Here is a 16473-nt window from a genome sequence, read left to right as displayed (position 1 = left end):
TCCCTTACGATACGATTGTCCAGCCTTACACGCCCGATTCAGCCTTGCAATTAGCACTGACCTCGCACCCGATATAGGGAGGTTCATTCGCGCGAGCTTACTCCTCAGCTCCTCCAGCGTCGAACCCTCTTCACCCGACAATCGTTCGTCCCCAACGTTTGCCATTTTTCACACTACACAAACTTAAACAGTCAACGATATCGTCTTTTACCGCACCGCGTACCGGTAAATTCACAACTAGCTCGAATAGCTCTGTTAAACCGTTTCGTTTTCTGTCTTGTCCAATCCCGGACGAGCCCCCAAAATATGTAATATCGTGATGTAATATGTTCACAAAGAGTGGACAATAGAGATGTTAATCAGACAGAAAAGACGATTGTGGCTTAACTTGAACTATTCATACCAAACGTACAGAAAACAGCGCAATCCACACTCTCTCGGCAACGCCACTCGCAACCTCCGTCTCCGCTCGACTCGCACTCGGCTTCTCGACTCGCACACTGTTTCTCGACTCGCACTCTGTTTCCCGACTGACCCTTTCTGGCCGTTGTCGCATTCTGTTGTCCTTTTCCTAGGCCCACCGCACACGTGTTCCGCAGACGCTAGTGGCCAGGGTCACGTAGGTCTTTTCCACGAAACTATGCACTTGAAAAGACCGATGACACATTGATGGGCCCGACGGCGCCTCGGCTCTCGCGACACTGTTCATAGTTCGTCCGATATTTCCCAGGCCTTTCGTCCACGATACTACATATATATGTCGGGTTATCATTAGGATTTAAGGCGCGTAATGATCCTTCGTTTGAATTAGCCATTGTTTTACGAAACAGAGAATATATTTACGCGAATAAACAAGATTTTACAAAATATTATGAATAATGAGTTTAATAAATAATAAGATTAACAAACGATAAGTTTAACTAATAATTAGATTAAAGATTAATAAGTTTAACGAACAATAAGAGGAACGAATAATTAGCCATTATTTTACGAAACAGAATATATTTACGCGAATAAAAAAGATTTTACGAAATATTATGAATAATGAGTTTAATAAATAATAAGATTAACAAATGATAAGTTTAACTAATAATTAGATTAAAGATTAATAAGTTTAACGAACAATAAGAGGAACGAATAATATGTCTTACGAATAATGAATTTAACGTATAATGAGATTAACGATTGATAGGTTTCACGAATAATGAATTTAATTAACGCTATTAACAATGTTCCGGGGTTCAAACGAATCCACGGTCAACGGGATAACTCTTTACTATGTGTAGAATAATTTTAAACACAAAATACAATTGCTGAGACACTCGGTAAATTGCTCTATGTATCACTTTCCAAGGCGATCACACGAATGAATATCTGATGAAAATCTTTTTCGCTATACGACTGCGTCGTATGCGGTCATATTTGTTTGTTATATGCTCGCTGGAAACATCGGGAAGGTTCCAATCGTAGTTGCTAGGCAATTTCTGTCAAAAGTTCGTTGTATACTCTTTGGAAACATCGAGAAAGATTCAAACGCTGTTACTAGGCAGTTTCTGTCTGGAGATTGATTCCTAATACAACGTGTGTCCCATTATATCGACATCTCTAAAGTACAATTCTATGTGATTTCTAGGGAGAACAATACAACCGATCCACACCTTCGTCAGGCAAAACGTTTATCCCGTGACCGTGGCTACGTTCGGCGACCAGTTGTCACCTCGAACCCACTTTCGCTTTCACAAATATCAAACAATTACAAATGACAATTGCTTAATTACAGTTATGATAAAATCTAGGGTAAAACATTAGAAGGCTTCCTCAAAATTGCAAAGGGAAGGCTCCGGTTTTCCTTTCATCTCCGACATATATAATACAAGGATATAATACAACCGAACATTTTAAACTTAGCCTATAGCGCGTGCGCGCACACACACGCACACACATGACACACATGACACACATGACACACATGCGCGCACACACATGCGCGCATACACACATGCACACACATGCGAATGATTTCTCGAACGATAATCCATTTATTTATATTTTTCAATATCTGTCCTTACGATTGCGTATTTATTTGTTCCACGTATCATATTTATCTATTTGCATAACTGTAGGTGACATTTTTTTTAACAATTTTGCTAATATTTCATAACTTTTTAATTCATATTTCAAAGTGGTAACAGGTGTTTCTTTCTTTTCAAGTCTCCTCCATATCGGGCTTATTTCTAGTAGCCACGCTTGCTTACAAAGCAATTTTATATTTGCACAAGAATATCTTTCAGTACATTTTACTATGTGGTTTACAATATCTGTATTTTCTAATAAGTGGTTGCTAAGGTATAATTTGAATATACCAAGTCGAGCAACTTCATTGGGTAATGATACGTATATTTGCTTTTCGAGACGCCTGAGTAAAGCTGCATCAATGCCCCTAATAACATATTTACAATAAATATTATCGTTCTATTATACTAATAATAATGAAGGAATACTTCAAACAACACAATCACATATTTGGAATTTGGAGAAATATTACAATATTTTCTACTTAGAAAACATTGAAATAACGTGATATACGTACCAAGGGGAATTAGTTGTAGCCAGAAGAACTACATTAGAATTCTCATTAGACACTAATCCATCCAATCTAGAAAGAAGTTCTGATCTGAATCTCTTTGCAGGTTCAGACAATATACAGTCTCCTTTATTTGTGGCGATCCAGTCAATCTCGTCGATAAAAATAATTGTAGGCGAATGACTATAGGCAAGTTCAAATAAAACCTGTTCAGTTTAACAAATGTATTATTCATTAAATATTATATTCGAAATTCCTTAAATTCATTGCCTCATCACGAATATGATATCATTTCGTTTTCCAAACAACTATTCTATTTATATATAAATGACAAAAAATAAAATCAAATCTTTTTATACCTAGAATCTCTCCTTCATAGACGAAGGTACAAAGAAACTTACATAGACAAAGCAACTTACACGTATATACTTCTCGGAATCGCCTCTCCATTTGCTGACCAATGAGCTGGCAGTTATGTTAAAAAAGGTGCAATGGCATTCTGTCGCGACTGCCTTCGCTAACTTCGTTTTCCCTGTTTTGTATATTTTTTGTAAACACGTACAGAAATGAAAAGAATACGAGTATCTTACCTGTACCAGGTGGGCCGTACAGCAAAATACCTTTCCAGGGGGAAAACGGGCCATCAAAAAAGATATGATACTTAAGGGGATACACAACGGCCTCCTTAACAGCGGTTTTATATTCCTCTAGGCCTATAACGTCATCCCAATGTACATTTAATTTGTTTACTATGATCTTCTGTGACGATACAAAGATAAAATGGCGTCTTCTCTATATTAAGTAAGTGTTACGTAATTTGATATTTGAAGCGTTACTGAAATCACGTCATCGTCGATATACGTTGGACGGTTTATCGACGGGAATTTTATCGTTTAAAAGCTTTACGATACGTATATTAATCGAAAATAACTTACGCATGAGATGTCCTCAGCAATCTTTCGTAATTCCGGATTATCTGAATAAAGCTTTTCAATGCATTTCAATATCTTCGATTGCATGGATTGTTCCATTAGGACGTTAAATAGCTCTTCTGATGAACGTCCATCACTCTCATTGGGGAATATTGACGTCACTGTCATTGCGAGATTAATATGATTCGTATTGTCATCAGTTATCTTCTGCTGTAGATTCGTCTCTTTCACAGGCTCACTTCTCGCTTCTTTACTAACAGATTTGGCTTTTGTCTCAATACTTCTACAAACACTGGATCATATTGTAATACGATACGTTGAATACGATACGTTGAATACGATACGTTGAATACCGTTTAATATCGTTAAATAATTTAAATTCTTACGTTTTGCTTGCATTTGTCACTTCCCTCGTCATTTCCCTTCCAGTTATTTTCTTACACAATATGGGATATTTTTGAAATTTCATCTTGTAATAATTTTCATACTCTGCAACGATAATTTCCAAATCGATGTTGTCGCAAACCCGATGTTCGGGAGATAGACGAGCTTCCCGGAATAATACATCGCTAACGTCTATATACATAAAAAAATGTAGTTTTTAATTAATTATAGTTTTTAACTAATTAAAAATATTTTTCGCAATGACTGAACACTATAAGATAACCATCAAACAACTGTTTTATCTCTAGGTAAGACAGGCAAAAGAATGTATTTACTATATAAATCCTCGAAGATAATTTCTTGTCTTCTGCTTTTTAATTTCCAATTTTTAGATGGATAAGAATAATTTGAATTTATACTTCATATATTTGTTTATAACTAGTTAATCTACATAATCGATTGAGTTATTCTTAACTACTGAATTATCGATGTCGAATTTTCAAATTTGGTTTCGCCTTCTCTTTCCATAATGTCCACTGATTTCTATTTCGATTGGTCACTGACACTATTCAAAAGAATTGGAACTAGGAATATATTTTAATTATAATATACTCACCCATTGTGTTCCAAATAATCACATACAAGGTATAATATGTTCCGATGACGTTCCGAAATACGACTCTCCTCCTAATATAATTATTTTTTCATTACAATAATATAAGGTTTTTCATGTAATTTTTTGTTACATTTGCGAATTCAACGAGTTACACATGATTTTTCATGAAACACGAACGTTAAAAATATTTGATACAGCCTAATTATAAAAATTGTTAGAAGCAAAAGTCATAGATACTATGTGCGAGTATCGCATGAAACGAACAGCTATTAAGAGACCTGCAGCAATATTACAAATCAAATAACAAAACACACTCGTCTGTGACGTGGAAATTCTAAAATCTAAAATCTAAAATCTAGAATATTCCTTACCTTTTTTCGCAGATTATAAAATATCTTATTCATACTACCTTGCATAGATAAATCACCGTTCATAGTGACACTTTCAAATCGCCTATCGTTTCTCAATGGATACGAGAATTTCCGTTTATTACTTTAAAAACAACCCGTCCATTACGTTTCTCTTAAAAAATTCTTTCAACTCCGTTGAAAATCGAGCATCAAACAAGAGACAAACGATTTGTTGTCATGGAAATGTTTGGTTCACACATAAGCAACGCACAAATATAATGACAGAATAGCTGAGTGTGTGTACTGTATAGTAAGATGGATGCAACATGGAAATAGAAAGAGAACACCATGTATAGATACTTCCTGTCCTTGTTTAATCAGGCATGCACACTAGTGGACACTGACGCTGCTCGTATACCGCTGTTACATATTTCCTGTACAAGTGCGCGTCATTAGACAAGGACGGAACATCCTCTCTCTACTTCTCTATCGCGTTTTTAGTTCGCTCACGCGCTCTGTACTTATATCTATTACATTTCCACCATAAGCAGCGGCCGTGCAGTGACTTACAAAAGTTCCGAACGGTTCCATCCTGGGCGGACGGTTAATTGCGTTCGGTACTTCGAGGCAGGAAGGTGAGTACAGAATCGCTCCTCTTAGTACTCTTATTAGAAGTGTTATCATCGAATATAAGTTTTTTCAATAAATTCTTATCGTTTTACAATCTTTCTAGAATACAATGACGTCAGCAATCGATCATTTTCGCGAATTTATTGTAAATTAATTGGGGGAATATCTGGAGTTCTTTATCGGTTTCGACTGTAAAATCAGCAACTATTCGAATTTTTCATTCATAATTGTGACATTTTCGACTCTTCCGTTGCCAAGACCGTCTTGAGAGATTTTTGGCACGTTCCATCACCCTTGTTAAGCGAGTGCACATTGGTGGATATATTGATTTTAAAAACCAATACGTGTACGAGATTTATTATCTCACTGGGACAAAGAAATCCGTTTTATTCGCGAATTTTCCGTGTTTCTTCTTAATTTTCGTGAGTGTCTGGCGCGGAGCATTATTTGAATGAACTTTTCATCGTTCAGATTATATTTCGTTTAAAAAGATTGAAATTGATGTCGAGAAGAAATGAAACAAGGTGCTCGGGCATTCTTTCGTTTCCCGGGGAAAGAGAAATATGAAAAAAACGGTCGTTCTTCCTTCTGTCATTTTCGTCCATTACCAAAATGGTATGACCCAAGTGTCCCGGGCCGTGAATCAATCAAGCGAATTTTGAATAATTTTTGAATAATATCCAGTTAATAATTTGTGAAACAAATTAATTTCATTTTATTGTTGGAAACAAATTAGTTGGATTTTTCTTTCTTTAGCAGTTTTTGCCAGAGTTGACCTGACGTGCTACTTCAGTTTCCATCTTCGCTTCTCGAAACTTCCAACGTCCTTGGTGTTGGAGTCTCCTTGCCCAGGTGAGTACATAGCTTCTAGATACTCGTCGCTGTTCATCCTTACGAGCCTCTCGAGCTTTAGTTGTCAATTGTTATCGTTAAAGGAAGAGAAGCTCGCGACAGATGTTATCGAACAAATCGTTTATTCTCGAAAAGTTCGAACTTGTTCGTTGCGTTTGAATATATATGGACGGACGCCATTTTTCATGACATCATCATGATTTGTCATGTCGTGAGTATAGCTTTTGACTACCATATGTTTGTGATTTATGTGAAATTTGACCACTATACCGTGATAGAATAATATTTCCAATGAATTATAAATATTTTACATTGTGAATTATAAATATTTGTTACAAATTATATCGTACTTGAGATGAAAATGAACCATATATCTGCTTATGGAATATGAGGTAGTAAATCATTCGAAACATAATAACGATTAATTAAGCACATATACAATAACGTTTACGAATGAATATTGCGAATTATTGTATGGCTTTAATGCGGTATTTAATGTTTTGATTGCAGTCTTTGAAATGGTATCATAGGTGCTGATATAATATCGCGCGAAAAAGGAAAGACCAGTGGTTAATATTGCAGGTGCACCAGTGCATTGCGCTCGTCGAGGGTGGTTTTGACGCTGGTGCCGAGGAAAGGCGCAGAACGTGTTCGATCGACCCGCGAACGTAGCCTGTGCTCATACTGCGACAGAGTTCGTTTCAGTTAGGCTCAGTCGCTGTTTGTCCGTCGACAGCGTATAGTCGCGTCGGCCTACGATTCCTTTTTTCTTCTTGTTTCTTGCGAACTCTCTCGCAACAGCCGTTCTATACGTACGCCGCCAGTATATCGCGTGATCATCGTTCCCGTTGCTTCCCTTACCCTCTCACGTCCTTCGAAGAAGACCTCCCTTTGGTTTTTCCTTGTTTGGAGGGAATTCATCGCTCGGACACATGGACTGCGAAGCACGAGGGTTGATCGAGGCATCAGCGTGATGTACTTTTCAGGTTTCATATTTTCTCTATGAGACTTTCTAAGGAGAATTTGGAAGATATACATTTTTAGGAAATAAAGGTTTTTATGGAGTCATCGATAGGTTAGAATTTAATTAACTCTCTTATAACAGGTATTCCAATTTTTTAATATATAAATTTAGTTTCCTCTATGGTGTTAGAGAACATAATGCGGGCATTTTATGATATAACGAATATATTCGTATATATTTTAGTTTATTCATTCGCCAAATTTCCCTAGTAGGCCGGCCTGCAGCTCACATGCAGCACTTAGTAAAAATTTGTTTTGTTAGAGGTTGGCCATTCTTCTTGCTATAAAAATATCGTGAAGTCATATCATATGATAAAGCACCTTCTGAAAGCTAGATGCTCGATAACGAGCCTAATGATTCTCGGTAGTTTGTAATGTCAAGCTTTGAATTGGCGAGATCGCTCTGCTGTCAAACCGCCGTCCAGCGGCGACCACATTCTTTAACCACGTTCAAGGGGTATATCACGCTACAGAAACCATCAAAGGGTTTGCAAGTTAGTTGCCTTTTAGAAGTGGGGCAGTTGGTTGTTACATGTCATCCGTAGTTGCTGGCTGTTCTCCTTAGTCGCCATACATCATAGAGACGACAGTTATAGTCGCCAGTTGTCCTTGCTAATGGTTGCTTGTTGTCGCTAGTTAGTTCTCGTTATCGTTATGTATTCCATCAATCACGTGAAATTTAACGTATGGGATTTTATTCTTCTTTATTCTTTCTGTAGGGAGATTTTTTAAGACGAGGAAAATATAGAATATTTCAAGACGACGGTAAGGTTTGAATTTAAGTAACTATTTTATGATACAACAAAGTGGAAAAACGATTTAATTTTATAAAGTTTAAGGTAATTTTTTAAAAAACTTCGAATTTAAAAGATTCAAATAGATATCTTAAACGTAATTAAACCCTCCATATCGTAAGAAATTAAATGAAATTGCGCAAGAAAGTTAATACATTTAATGTATTATTTTAAACATTTATTTAAAAACATTTATTTAAAATTTAAGTGTAGGCGTTGACGCGCGCGCGCCATTCGAAGCATTTGTCAGTTCGTTACATCTGCGGTAAAAGTTGTAACTACGAAGAAGCTTAACATATGGTGCGTCTCAAGACGACAGTAAAAAGTATTAAGAGATTTTTCGAGATTTTTTCTTTTAAGTTTCCAAGTACTTTTTCTATTTAACTTCTTTTTTTTGCATTTTCTCACAATATTCGATAAATAGAGACGAAATATGACAGTTCTTAGTTCGGGGATTTATTGGTTCGAAAGTTACTTCAAAAGTGTTTCTGGAGTTCGTGCGGTTAATACTTTTAAACTACTGAGTACGACTTATTCCGTATGGCTGGACAAATCTTTGTTGATACTGTAAGCGTAACTGGTCCGGATATTGTCTTGTGGAGATAGAAAAATACACGAAGTATTGATTGAACTACATATTTTTTTAATTCTTTTTTAATTCTTTTAGTTCTTCATATATTGATAATAGAACGATATTCTGCTACTTTGAGCACAATATAGTAATGTTTAAATAAATAATAAAATTTACGCATTTCGTCTTCATGCGTCGATAAGAAAATGCAAAAAAAGTTAAAGAAAGACGATGCGCAGACGCGAAGTTTAGTCAGCAATAATATTTAAAACCTCTAAAATATATTGTACACATTTATTTGCAAATAAGCTCAATGAAATTAAACTGTAACTGTGTTTCCAATAATGTCTTCGATGTATTGCTCGCCATTATGTCGGATTAACAACTCTAAGTGATCGACCTTAATCACTAAATGGCGTCCGTGATTCAGTGGTATAGCTTTACATATGACGGACATCGCAGGCGCTTATAAGACGTCTATTGTGAAACGTTTCCAATAGCACCGTTTATGTGATGGTGAAATCTGAATATATATATATATCGCTGAAATATATATCGCTTATCACTTGAGTCTGACACGATCGTTTTTAAATAGAATCACAATTTTTTATTCTTTACAAAATCAGTCTATAAAGATTATGTGCAAATAAAATAGATAAATAGATAAATGGTTGTACAAACTTATAAAACAGATATTACAAGTATATCTAAATAAATGATATATTTATAAATTGTAATATTTGATCTAAAGTTTAAATAAATAAAAGAGATACTCGTGACTTACAATAAAAGTATTTTTTTTTCAATTTTTAAACAAAGCAAAAGTGGATAACAATTTTTCAAAATGTAAAAATCAACACAATGGTTGGTTTCTTTAATTAATTAATAACGTTTAAAGTTAATTAATGTCCAGAGTGGTTTGTACATTTTGTATTTCGCCGTATTTCAACGTTCGATGTGTAAATAAAACTTGATGCCTGAAATATCGAAAAAATAATTAAATCCGATCGTTCCGTCGAATTTGCAAATTGTATACTCGTGTAAAATCGAGTGCGCTTGTGTATGCTGATACGAAAAGTGGTAGTATATTTTTCTTTTTTCGATTATCGTTATCACTTTTTGTGTGGAAAAATTAATTCCGTGAAATGGAAGTGCAATCAATACGGCTTATCACGAAATAATAGCACAACGACGGTACATATTGGTATTGACGTCAGCTTCACAAAATTTCTCGAATATCGCGGTCGACTATTTGGGTTAAGAATTCATTTTCAAGGTCCTACAAGCACGAGTATCTTATGGATATGAAATTTTCAGTGTACATTTTAATAACCATATTTCATATTGCATGCTGCGGTCCAAGAAAAATTCGCAGTTAATATTCTGCTAATCCCTGCTGCTTTTAAAGACCATAAGTAAGGTCCGTAAGGTCGTCCGTAAGGTTTAAAAGATTTCGAGTAGATTTGTATTACGTATTTTATCTTCTAATTTTTAAAGAGAGGGTCGTGTTTAATTAATTGAAAATGACGAAACTGTAATGGGACATTATTATCAAATATTAAACGTGGTTCCATTGGGTACTTTTATGGTTTTTGCGAGATATATATGCATTATACGTTGCTATTAGCAACGCGTAGCGATGAACGATGGAGAGCAGTACCTTCGTTATCTCGTCTCGGTTGTGTACATATCAGTAATGCACAGTACTCGTACTAAATATCTTACAAATTCCATACAGATTTTCAGATTAGTTTCGAATAATACCAACACGACCATGATAGTCACAGTACAGTATTAAATAGTGCCACTATGCATAATACACTCTTAAAATGTTTCTACAAATATATTTGTCCGAATATTTTTGTCAGCTACTATATCCTAACCACGATTTATTAAACAATATATAGATTTAAAAAAGAATATATAACGACATTACTTGTTTAGACTAGATTGGTTTAACTTGTATAGTTTTAATAACTGTGTAAGATCAAACAAGAACTTATCGTTAGTTTGGCGAGATTTGATTACACGAAGCAACATAATTGCTTTGAAACTCAGGACAGAAAACAATGTCAACCGGTAGACGCGTTTGTCTGGTGAACGTGTAACGCGTGAATAATAGATAGCGACAATCACGCGAACGCTAGTTACAGCTGACTTGGCTTACATTGTAGCATTCAAACTAGAGTATACGAGCCGTAAGCGCTATTGAAAGTTCAAAGGCCGACTAGTGAGCTTCATCCTATCTCATTTTTTAATCAGGCGATGGATCGACGAATCGTATTGATTTCGAGGATTATTATAGTTCTGTGGGAATTTTAAAGCGTGGTTTGTCTAATCTTGTCTCGTTAGCTACAGACTCTTTGGCGAGCAGCCTGAAACTTGATCCAGTTTCGAGAAAATGAAAAATTCGTTTCTTCTCTTTGCTTCCCTGTTCCTTCTTTCCTCCTTTTTCCCTTTTTACATCGCGTTAAGGCCCGTTAAATAATATTGACTGCCGTGGACGCTGGCTGAGAAGTGCACTTTATAACTAGCTTTAAAATCACTGACGTCGATGAGGACAAAGGTAAGTTAGAGTCATTTATCTGAGCTGGTGTTATTCGACCTGAACTCTGCAGCTTTTCAGAGCTTCTTTCGTTTTTCTTTTAAGAGCACAGATGTTAACTGGTCTTTTGTTACGTGTAAGAAGTATGTACTAAAGCTTATTTAGCACCAATTGGTTGCTCAAAGTCGAGATATACATACCTATATTATATTAATACGTTACAGAAGATTAGGCGTTAGTTAGCTTATGAGAATTTATAGTGTGTCACAGATCACAAAAGCAGAATGACTACTTTTTCATAAACGATATATGTATATGAATTGAAAGTTTAACTATTACGCCACATACTTCTCTCGATAAACGTCGTCGAGTGCATATTGTTAAGGAATATTAGCCATTTGAATTCAATAGTTTCGAAGATACTAATGCTTCTGTGAAGTTTTTGCAGGCTGTTAACTTTTTATTGAGATACTACAAATTTTGAATAACTTCGATTAGAAATAAAAATCACATTACATTAACGCGTAGAATGTAACGTAACGTAGATAATGTAAATATAAATTATATTACAAGGAAATAATACGGGTAAGTAATGTGAAACATTCTGGTTAAAATTGCATCCTTTGAAGGCTAGGACACACAGTACTTACGAAGTAGATTAAGTACCAAATGGGGTACTTAAGAAAATTCATGTTGTCATTGTTTAATAAACATCTTTAGCTAATAGCCTTCTGCAAAAACTGGTTTAAGTTATGCTAACTTATTCCTTATTAATTGCAATTATATTGTTCGTATCTCCTAGAGGATTAACAATCCATTTTTATAATGGATAATAAAAGTAAATTTCTATTAGGTTGTCCCAAGTTTCTTTCGTTTTATAAAGAAATGACAGATGCACAACATATTTTGTTTTATGTTATTCTATATTATTTTACATTAAATTGGAAAAAGGTGGACCACACGTAATTCAATAAAATAATATAAAACGAAAAATGTTGTACATCTATTACTTTCTTATAAAACGAAAGAAACTTTTGGAACAACCTAATATTTCTCTACTACGACGCTTTTACAGTGCTAAAATATTTGATAAAAATGTTAAGAAATTCTAATATTGATTTAAGCGTATCGATTTATCTGCTCTTCATATTTAATCAAACAGAAATTGTTAATTATGATTTCCACTTAAAAGCGGATTGCATATTATGAGGATAAATTATCAAATTCATCTCTAATATACACATTAGAGAATCATTCATAGCCGCCATCCTGTTTACCGCTAACATTCCTGGTACTCAATAATTCATTAGGTGACTGCTTTAGCCGCACAGAATACACCTACAAATAATTAATCGCGATTAATATTCCATCGACTTTTGAAAATCCCTCATGTGATCTATTTCATGCGATGAGAATACGTATAAATTGAGATTGCGATCGACCATCCTCAGTCGGATAAATCGAGTGATTCAAATTATAACACAAAAAAAAAGTTAAAACTAGTTACATTATCTTTTTCAATTTTTATGTATTATTTGGCGGAAGAAACTTTGGTAATTGGTAAGTAAAGTTCACCTCCTTAATGTTAATGATTTTAATATGTTATTAAGCTCAAAGTTCTAAGGAATTTTCTATATATATATATACATATACATAACTGTGTGCGTATATGTATAATATACGTATAACAACCAAAGTTCAGCTCTCAAGTGTACGCAAAACTTTTATGTTCATTTTACGCTATACCAGTATGTTTCATGAATTTGTTTGCTAACAGTATCGAAACAAATAACAAGCAGAGGACAAGCTATTCATGAATTGTTTTGCCAGCGTGTACGCTCCCAATATTTTCTATTTGAGAAAACATACTTGTTGCTATTGCAACTACAAATATCTTTACAGTCGACGCTTTTGCCGTGAATCATTGGCTAACATGTAAAATCGAGAAAAAACATGGTTTATTGTGATGGAAATGTGGAAAACCGCAAAACAGATATAGAAGGGAAAATAAAGGAAAGGAAGGTAGATAAGTAGAAGCTTGGGGCCAAGTTTAATTCACTGAAACCGAGCTGCTTGTATTATCACAAAACAAAATTGCCAGTACGTCATTTCCGTACTCTCGTCCTCGCGAAAATGGTTTCGCTTGTTAAGGAAAAACGCATTGAAACTTGATCCAGTTTCGAGAAAATGAAAAATTCGTTTCTTCTCTTTGCTTCCCTGTTCCTTCTTTCCTCCTTTTTCCCTTTTTACATCGCTTTGTTTTACATCGCAATTTACATTTATTTGTAAAGTTTGAATCTCCTCGATATTGAAGATGTTGAAGCTGCAAGTATGTATTTCATTTTAATCCATTCGAGACCGAGATTTAATTGTAAGACGATACCGAGGTGTCGGTACGATCTGAATGTTTAGTTAGAATGATTCTGTGTTTTACTCTCTCCAGGGTATCCTTTTCATACTTTGATTTTAAATCGATGACAATCTTAAATAGTATGCCTCATATTTTTAAAATATAAAATTATATACTATGTTATTCTATAATGTATTATGTACAGTCATATATATATATATATATATATATATGTCGGATCAGGATTCGAATTTTGGGCGCGCGACGACTCTTCATGTGGACTAGCCATCGTTTCACAAAGCCGAGATTTTATTTACACGTATATACAGGTCTATCACTAAGCTTAACAAATAATAAGTACAACTAATATAAGTCTAACAAACACTAAGCCTAATGAATAATACGATCTACGAATAATTAAATTAAATAATACTATTAGCAATGTTTGAGTTCAAACGAATCCACGGTCACCGGGATAACTCCTTACTAAGCGAAACTAACTTAGACGCAAATGCGATCCTCGAAAACGCTCGATGTATCACTCTCCAAGGCAATCGCAGGAATGCCAGCCTCGTGGAGATTTTTCTCCCTGTACGATTGCATTTTGTTTTCTATCCCCGTTTGGAAGCATCGAGAAGGTTCCAAACGCCGTTGCTAGGCACACTCGTTGGAAGCATCGAGAGAGTTCCAAACGCCGTTGCTAGGCAGTTTCTGCCTGGAGTTTTGGTTACTAAATACAATGTATGTCCCATTGCATCGGCACCTCCGAGGCAACATCACACGTGGCTCGGCCCGCTCTCGAGGCCGCATGCCGCCACAACCACACTTCTCGGAAAACACATACAACCACTCCAGACCTCCGTTAGATAAAACATCCATCCCGTGACCGTGGCTACGTTCAGCGACCGATTGTCACCTCGAACCCAATCTCGCTTATTACAAATCTTAAACAATTACAACTATAATAAAATCTAGGCTAAGGTACTAGAGGATGTTCCCAAAATTTCCAAGGAAGGGCTTCGGCTTTCCTTTCATCTCCGACACGGCCATCCTGACTATCACACGTCCTCGGGTGTACCTTCGTTAACAAAACAAAAGGAAACAAGATTAGTGTCATTGTGATTAGCATTCAAGGTGCCAGTTGCATTCTGCGTGCTTTCAGTCGGGTCGTAATGACATGACGGACCATTCTCGATTTCACACCCAAATGGGTCTCATCCTTCGAATCGCACATACTCTCAAAGTTCGTTACATAACCAGCTTCGTAACACGATCGCTGTCAACACTAGACCGCCTCCAGCCTCGTGACATTGTCACTGTCGGTACTAGACCAGCTCCAGCTTCGTGACATCGTCGCTGTCGGTACTAGACCAGCTCCAAATCCGTGACATTGTCGCTGTCGGTACTAGACCAGCTCCAACCTCGTGACATTGTCGCTATCGGTACTAAACCAGCTCCAACCTCGTGGCATTGTCGCTGTCGGTACTAAACCGGCTCCCAGCTTCGTGACATCGTCGCTGTCGGTACTAAACCGGCTCCCAGCTTCGTGACATCGTCACTCCCAGTGCCTGACCGCACTGAACTCCGTCCCATGGCCGCACCTGGGCTCATATAATTCTACAATCCTCTGGGATCGGGGTACTCACATCGCCATGGTCACTGTTCTCGTCATCACAACAGACATCCAACTCCGCAGGAATGCGACTATCCGGCATTTTCCTTAACCTGTCATGACTGTACTTGTATGACCTTTTCCCATCCAGTGTTTTCAAGGTATATCGGTCTCCTTCCAGGACCTCCGATATCACAAACGGACCCCTGAATTTTGGATCCAATTTTGTCTGGTTCCTTTCTTCATTTTGGCGTAGTACCAAATCACCAGGATTAAACCTAACTACTTTAGCTTTGGTTTTATCGAATCTCTCTTTGTCATACCTAGCACTAGTTTCCATCTCTTTTATTGCCTGTTGTCTTACACTGGAGATATCTATTTCTTTTTCCTCGATGTTATCAGGTAGTAATAAGTCATACGGTCTTGCTGCTCTACCAATCAATAACTCTAAAGGACTCGATTTGGTTACGCGGTTGATGGTGCAATTCAAAGCCAATTGCATCTCCCCGATCGCGTCTTGCCATGAACGCCCGGTCGTTTCTACCGTTGTGAACATATTTTTTAACGTGCTCATAACACGTTCTACTTGCCCATTGGCCCTACTTGCACCGGTCGCGATCAAATGAACTTTGATTTGTTTGCTTGCACAGAATTCTTGAAATTCCCGGCCCGTGAAACATCTACCCTGATCTGCTATTATCCGACAGGGACTACCGAACAAAAACACGGCGGACTTAAGTGCCTTGATAACGCTGAGCGAATCCAATTTGCGTGTGTGATATAAGTGCACGAATTTCGTAAAGGCATCGATCAAGACGACGACATACTCTTTCGAGTCATTCTTGCCACTCAGCTTGCCCGTTATGTCCATATGCACCGTATGCCACGGTATGCCGGTCTTAGGTATAGGATGCAGTTCAGCCTGTATTTTACCTGAACTAGCCTTCGAAACTCTACAAGCATGGCAGTTCTCGACAAACTTGCGAACATACTTCGCCATTCCCTCGAACCAATAATACTCATAGAGCTTCTCGAGCGTTTTATCCCATCCTAAGTGCATAATTGACTGATGCACATGGTTGATGACGGACCATCTAAAACCTCTCGGAACAATGGGTAAGCAAAGGGTTCTGCCCTTTCGTTGTACTTTACGGTAAAGTGTACCGGATCGCAGTTCGTAGGTATTCGCGATATCTTCCGCGAGCTCTTCGTTCTGTAATTTATTAACGA

At 36.6% G+C, this 16473-nt stretch overlaps 1 protein-coding gene and 1 long non-coding RNA gene across 2 annotated transcripts; one reads left to right on the top strand and one right to left on the bottom strand.

Moving 5' to 3' along the window:
* Nucleotides 1-2079: 2079 nt before the first annotated feature.
* LOC117215834 (katanin p60 ATPase-containing subunit A-like 2) lies at nucleotides 2080-5061 on the bottom strand. Its single transcript, XM_033462330.1, has 7 exons — nucleotides 4517-5061; nucleotides 3903-4092; nucleotides 3520-3808; nucleotides 3175-3376; nucleotides 2986-3116; nucleotides 2591-2790; nucleotides 2080-2440 (listed from the first exon to the last, which is right to left on the bottom strand). Exons 1-7 carry the CDS (start codon nucleotides 4518-4520, stop codon nucleotides 2080-2082), a joined length of 1377 nt encoding a protein of 458 aa, XP_033318221.1. The 5' UTR covers nucleotides 4521-5061.
* A 1140-nt stretch (nucleotides 5062-6201) lies between these two features.
* On the top strand, nucleotides 6202-7827 carry LOC117215833. Its single transcript, XR_004489224.1, has 2 exons — nucleotides 6202-7300; nucleotides 7454-7827. It is a non-coding gene; the product is annotated as an uncharacterized LOC117215833 (long non-coding RNA).
* The last annotated feature ends 8646 nt before the right edge of the window (nucleotides 7828-16473 follow it).

The sequence above is a fragment of the Bombus bifarius genome, unplaced genomic scaffold (genome assembly GCF_011952205.1).
Source record: "Bombus bifarius isolate JDL3187 unplaced genomic scaffold, Bbif_JDL3187 scf7180000009829_frag, whole genome shotgun sequence".
NCBI lineage: Eukaryota > Metazoa > Arthropoda > Insecta > Hymenoptera > Apidae > Bombus > Bombus bifarius.
This window is presented reverse-complemented; position numbering and strand designations above follow the sequence as displayed.

What these genes read in the sequence shown, in the direction of transcription:
- LOC117215834 (XM_033462330.1), bottom strand. An exon ending in GTGACAAATGCAAGCAAAAC is followed by an intron (nt 3,809 to 3,902) that starts GTAAGAATTTAA and finishes AATATGATCCAG; the next exon opens with TGTTTGTAGAAGTATTGAGA. An exon ending in GCTACAACTAATTCCCCTTG is followed by an intron (nt 2,441 to 2,590) that starts GTACGTATATCA and finishes ATATGTTATTAG; the next exon opens with GGGCATTGATGCAGCTTTAC.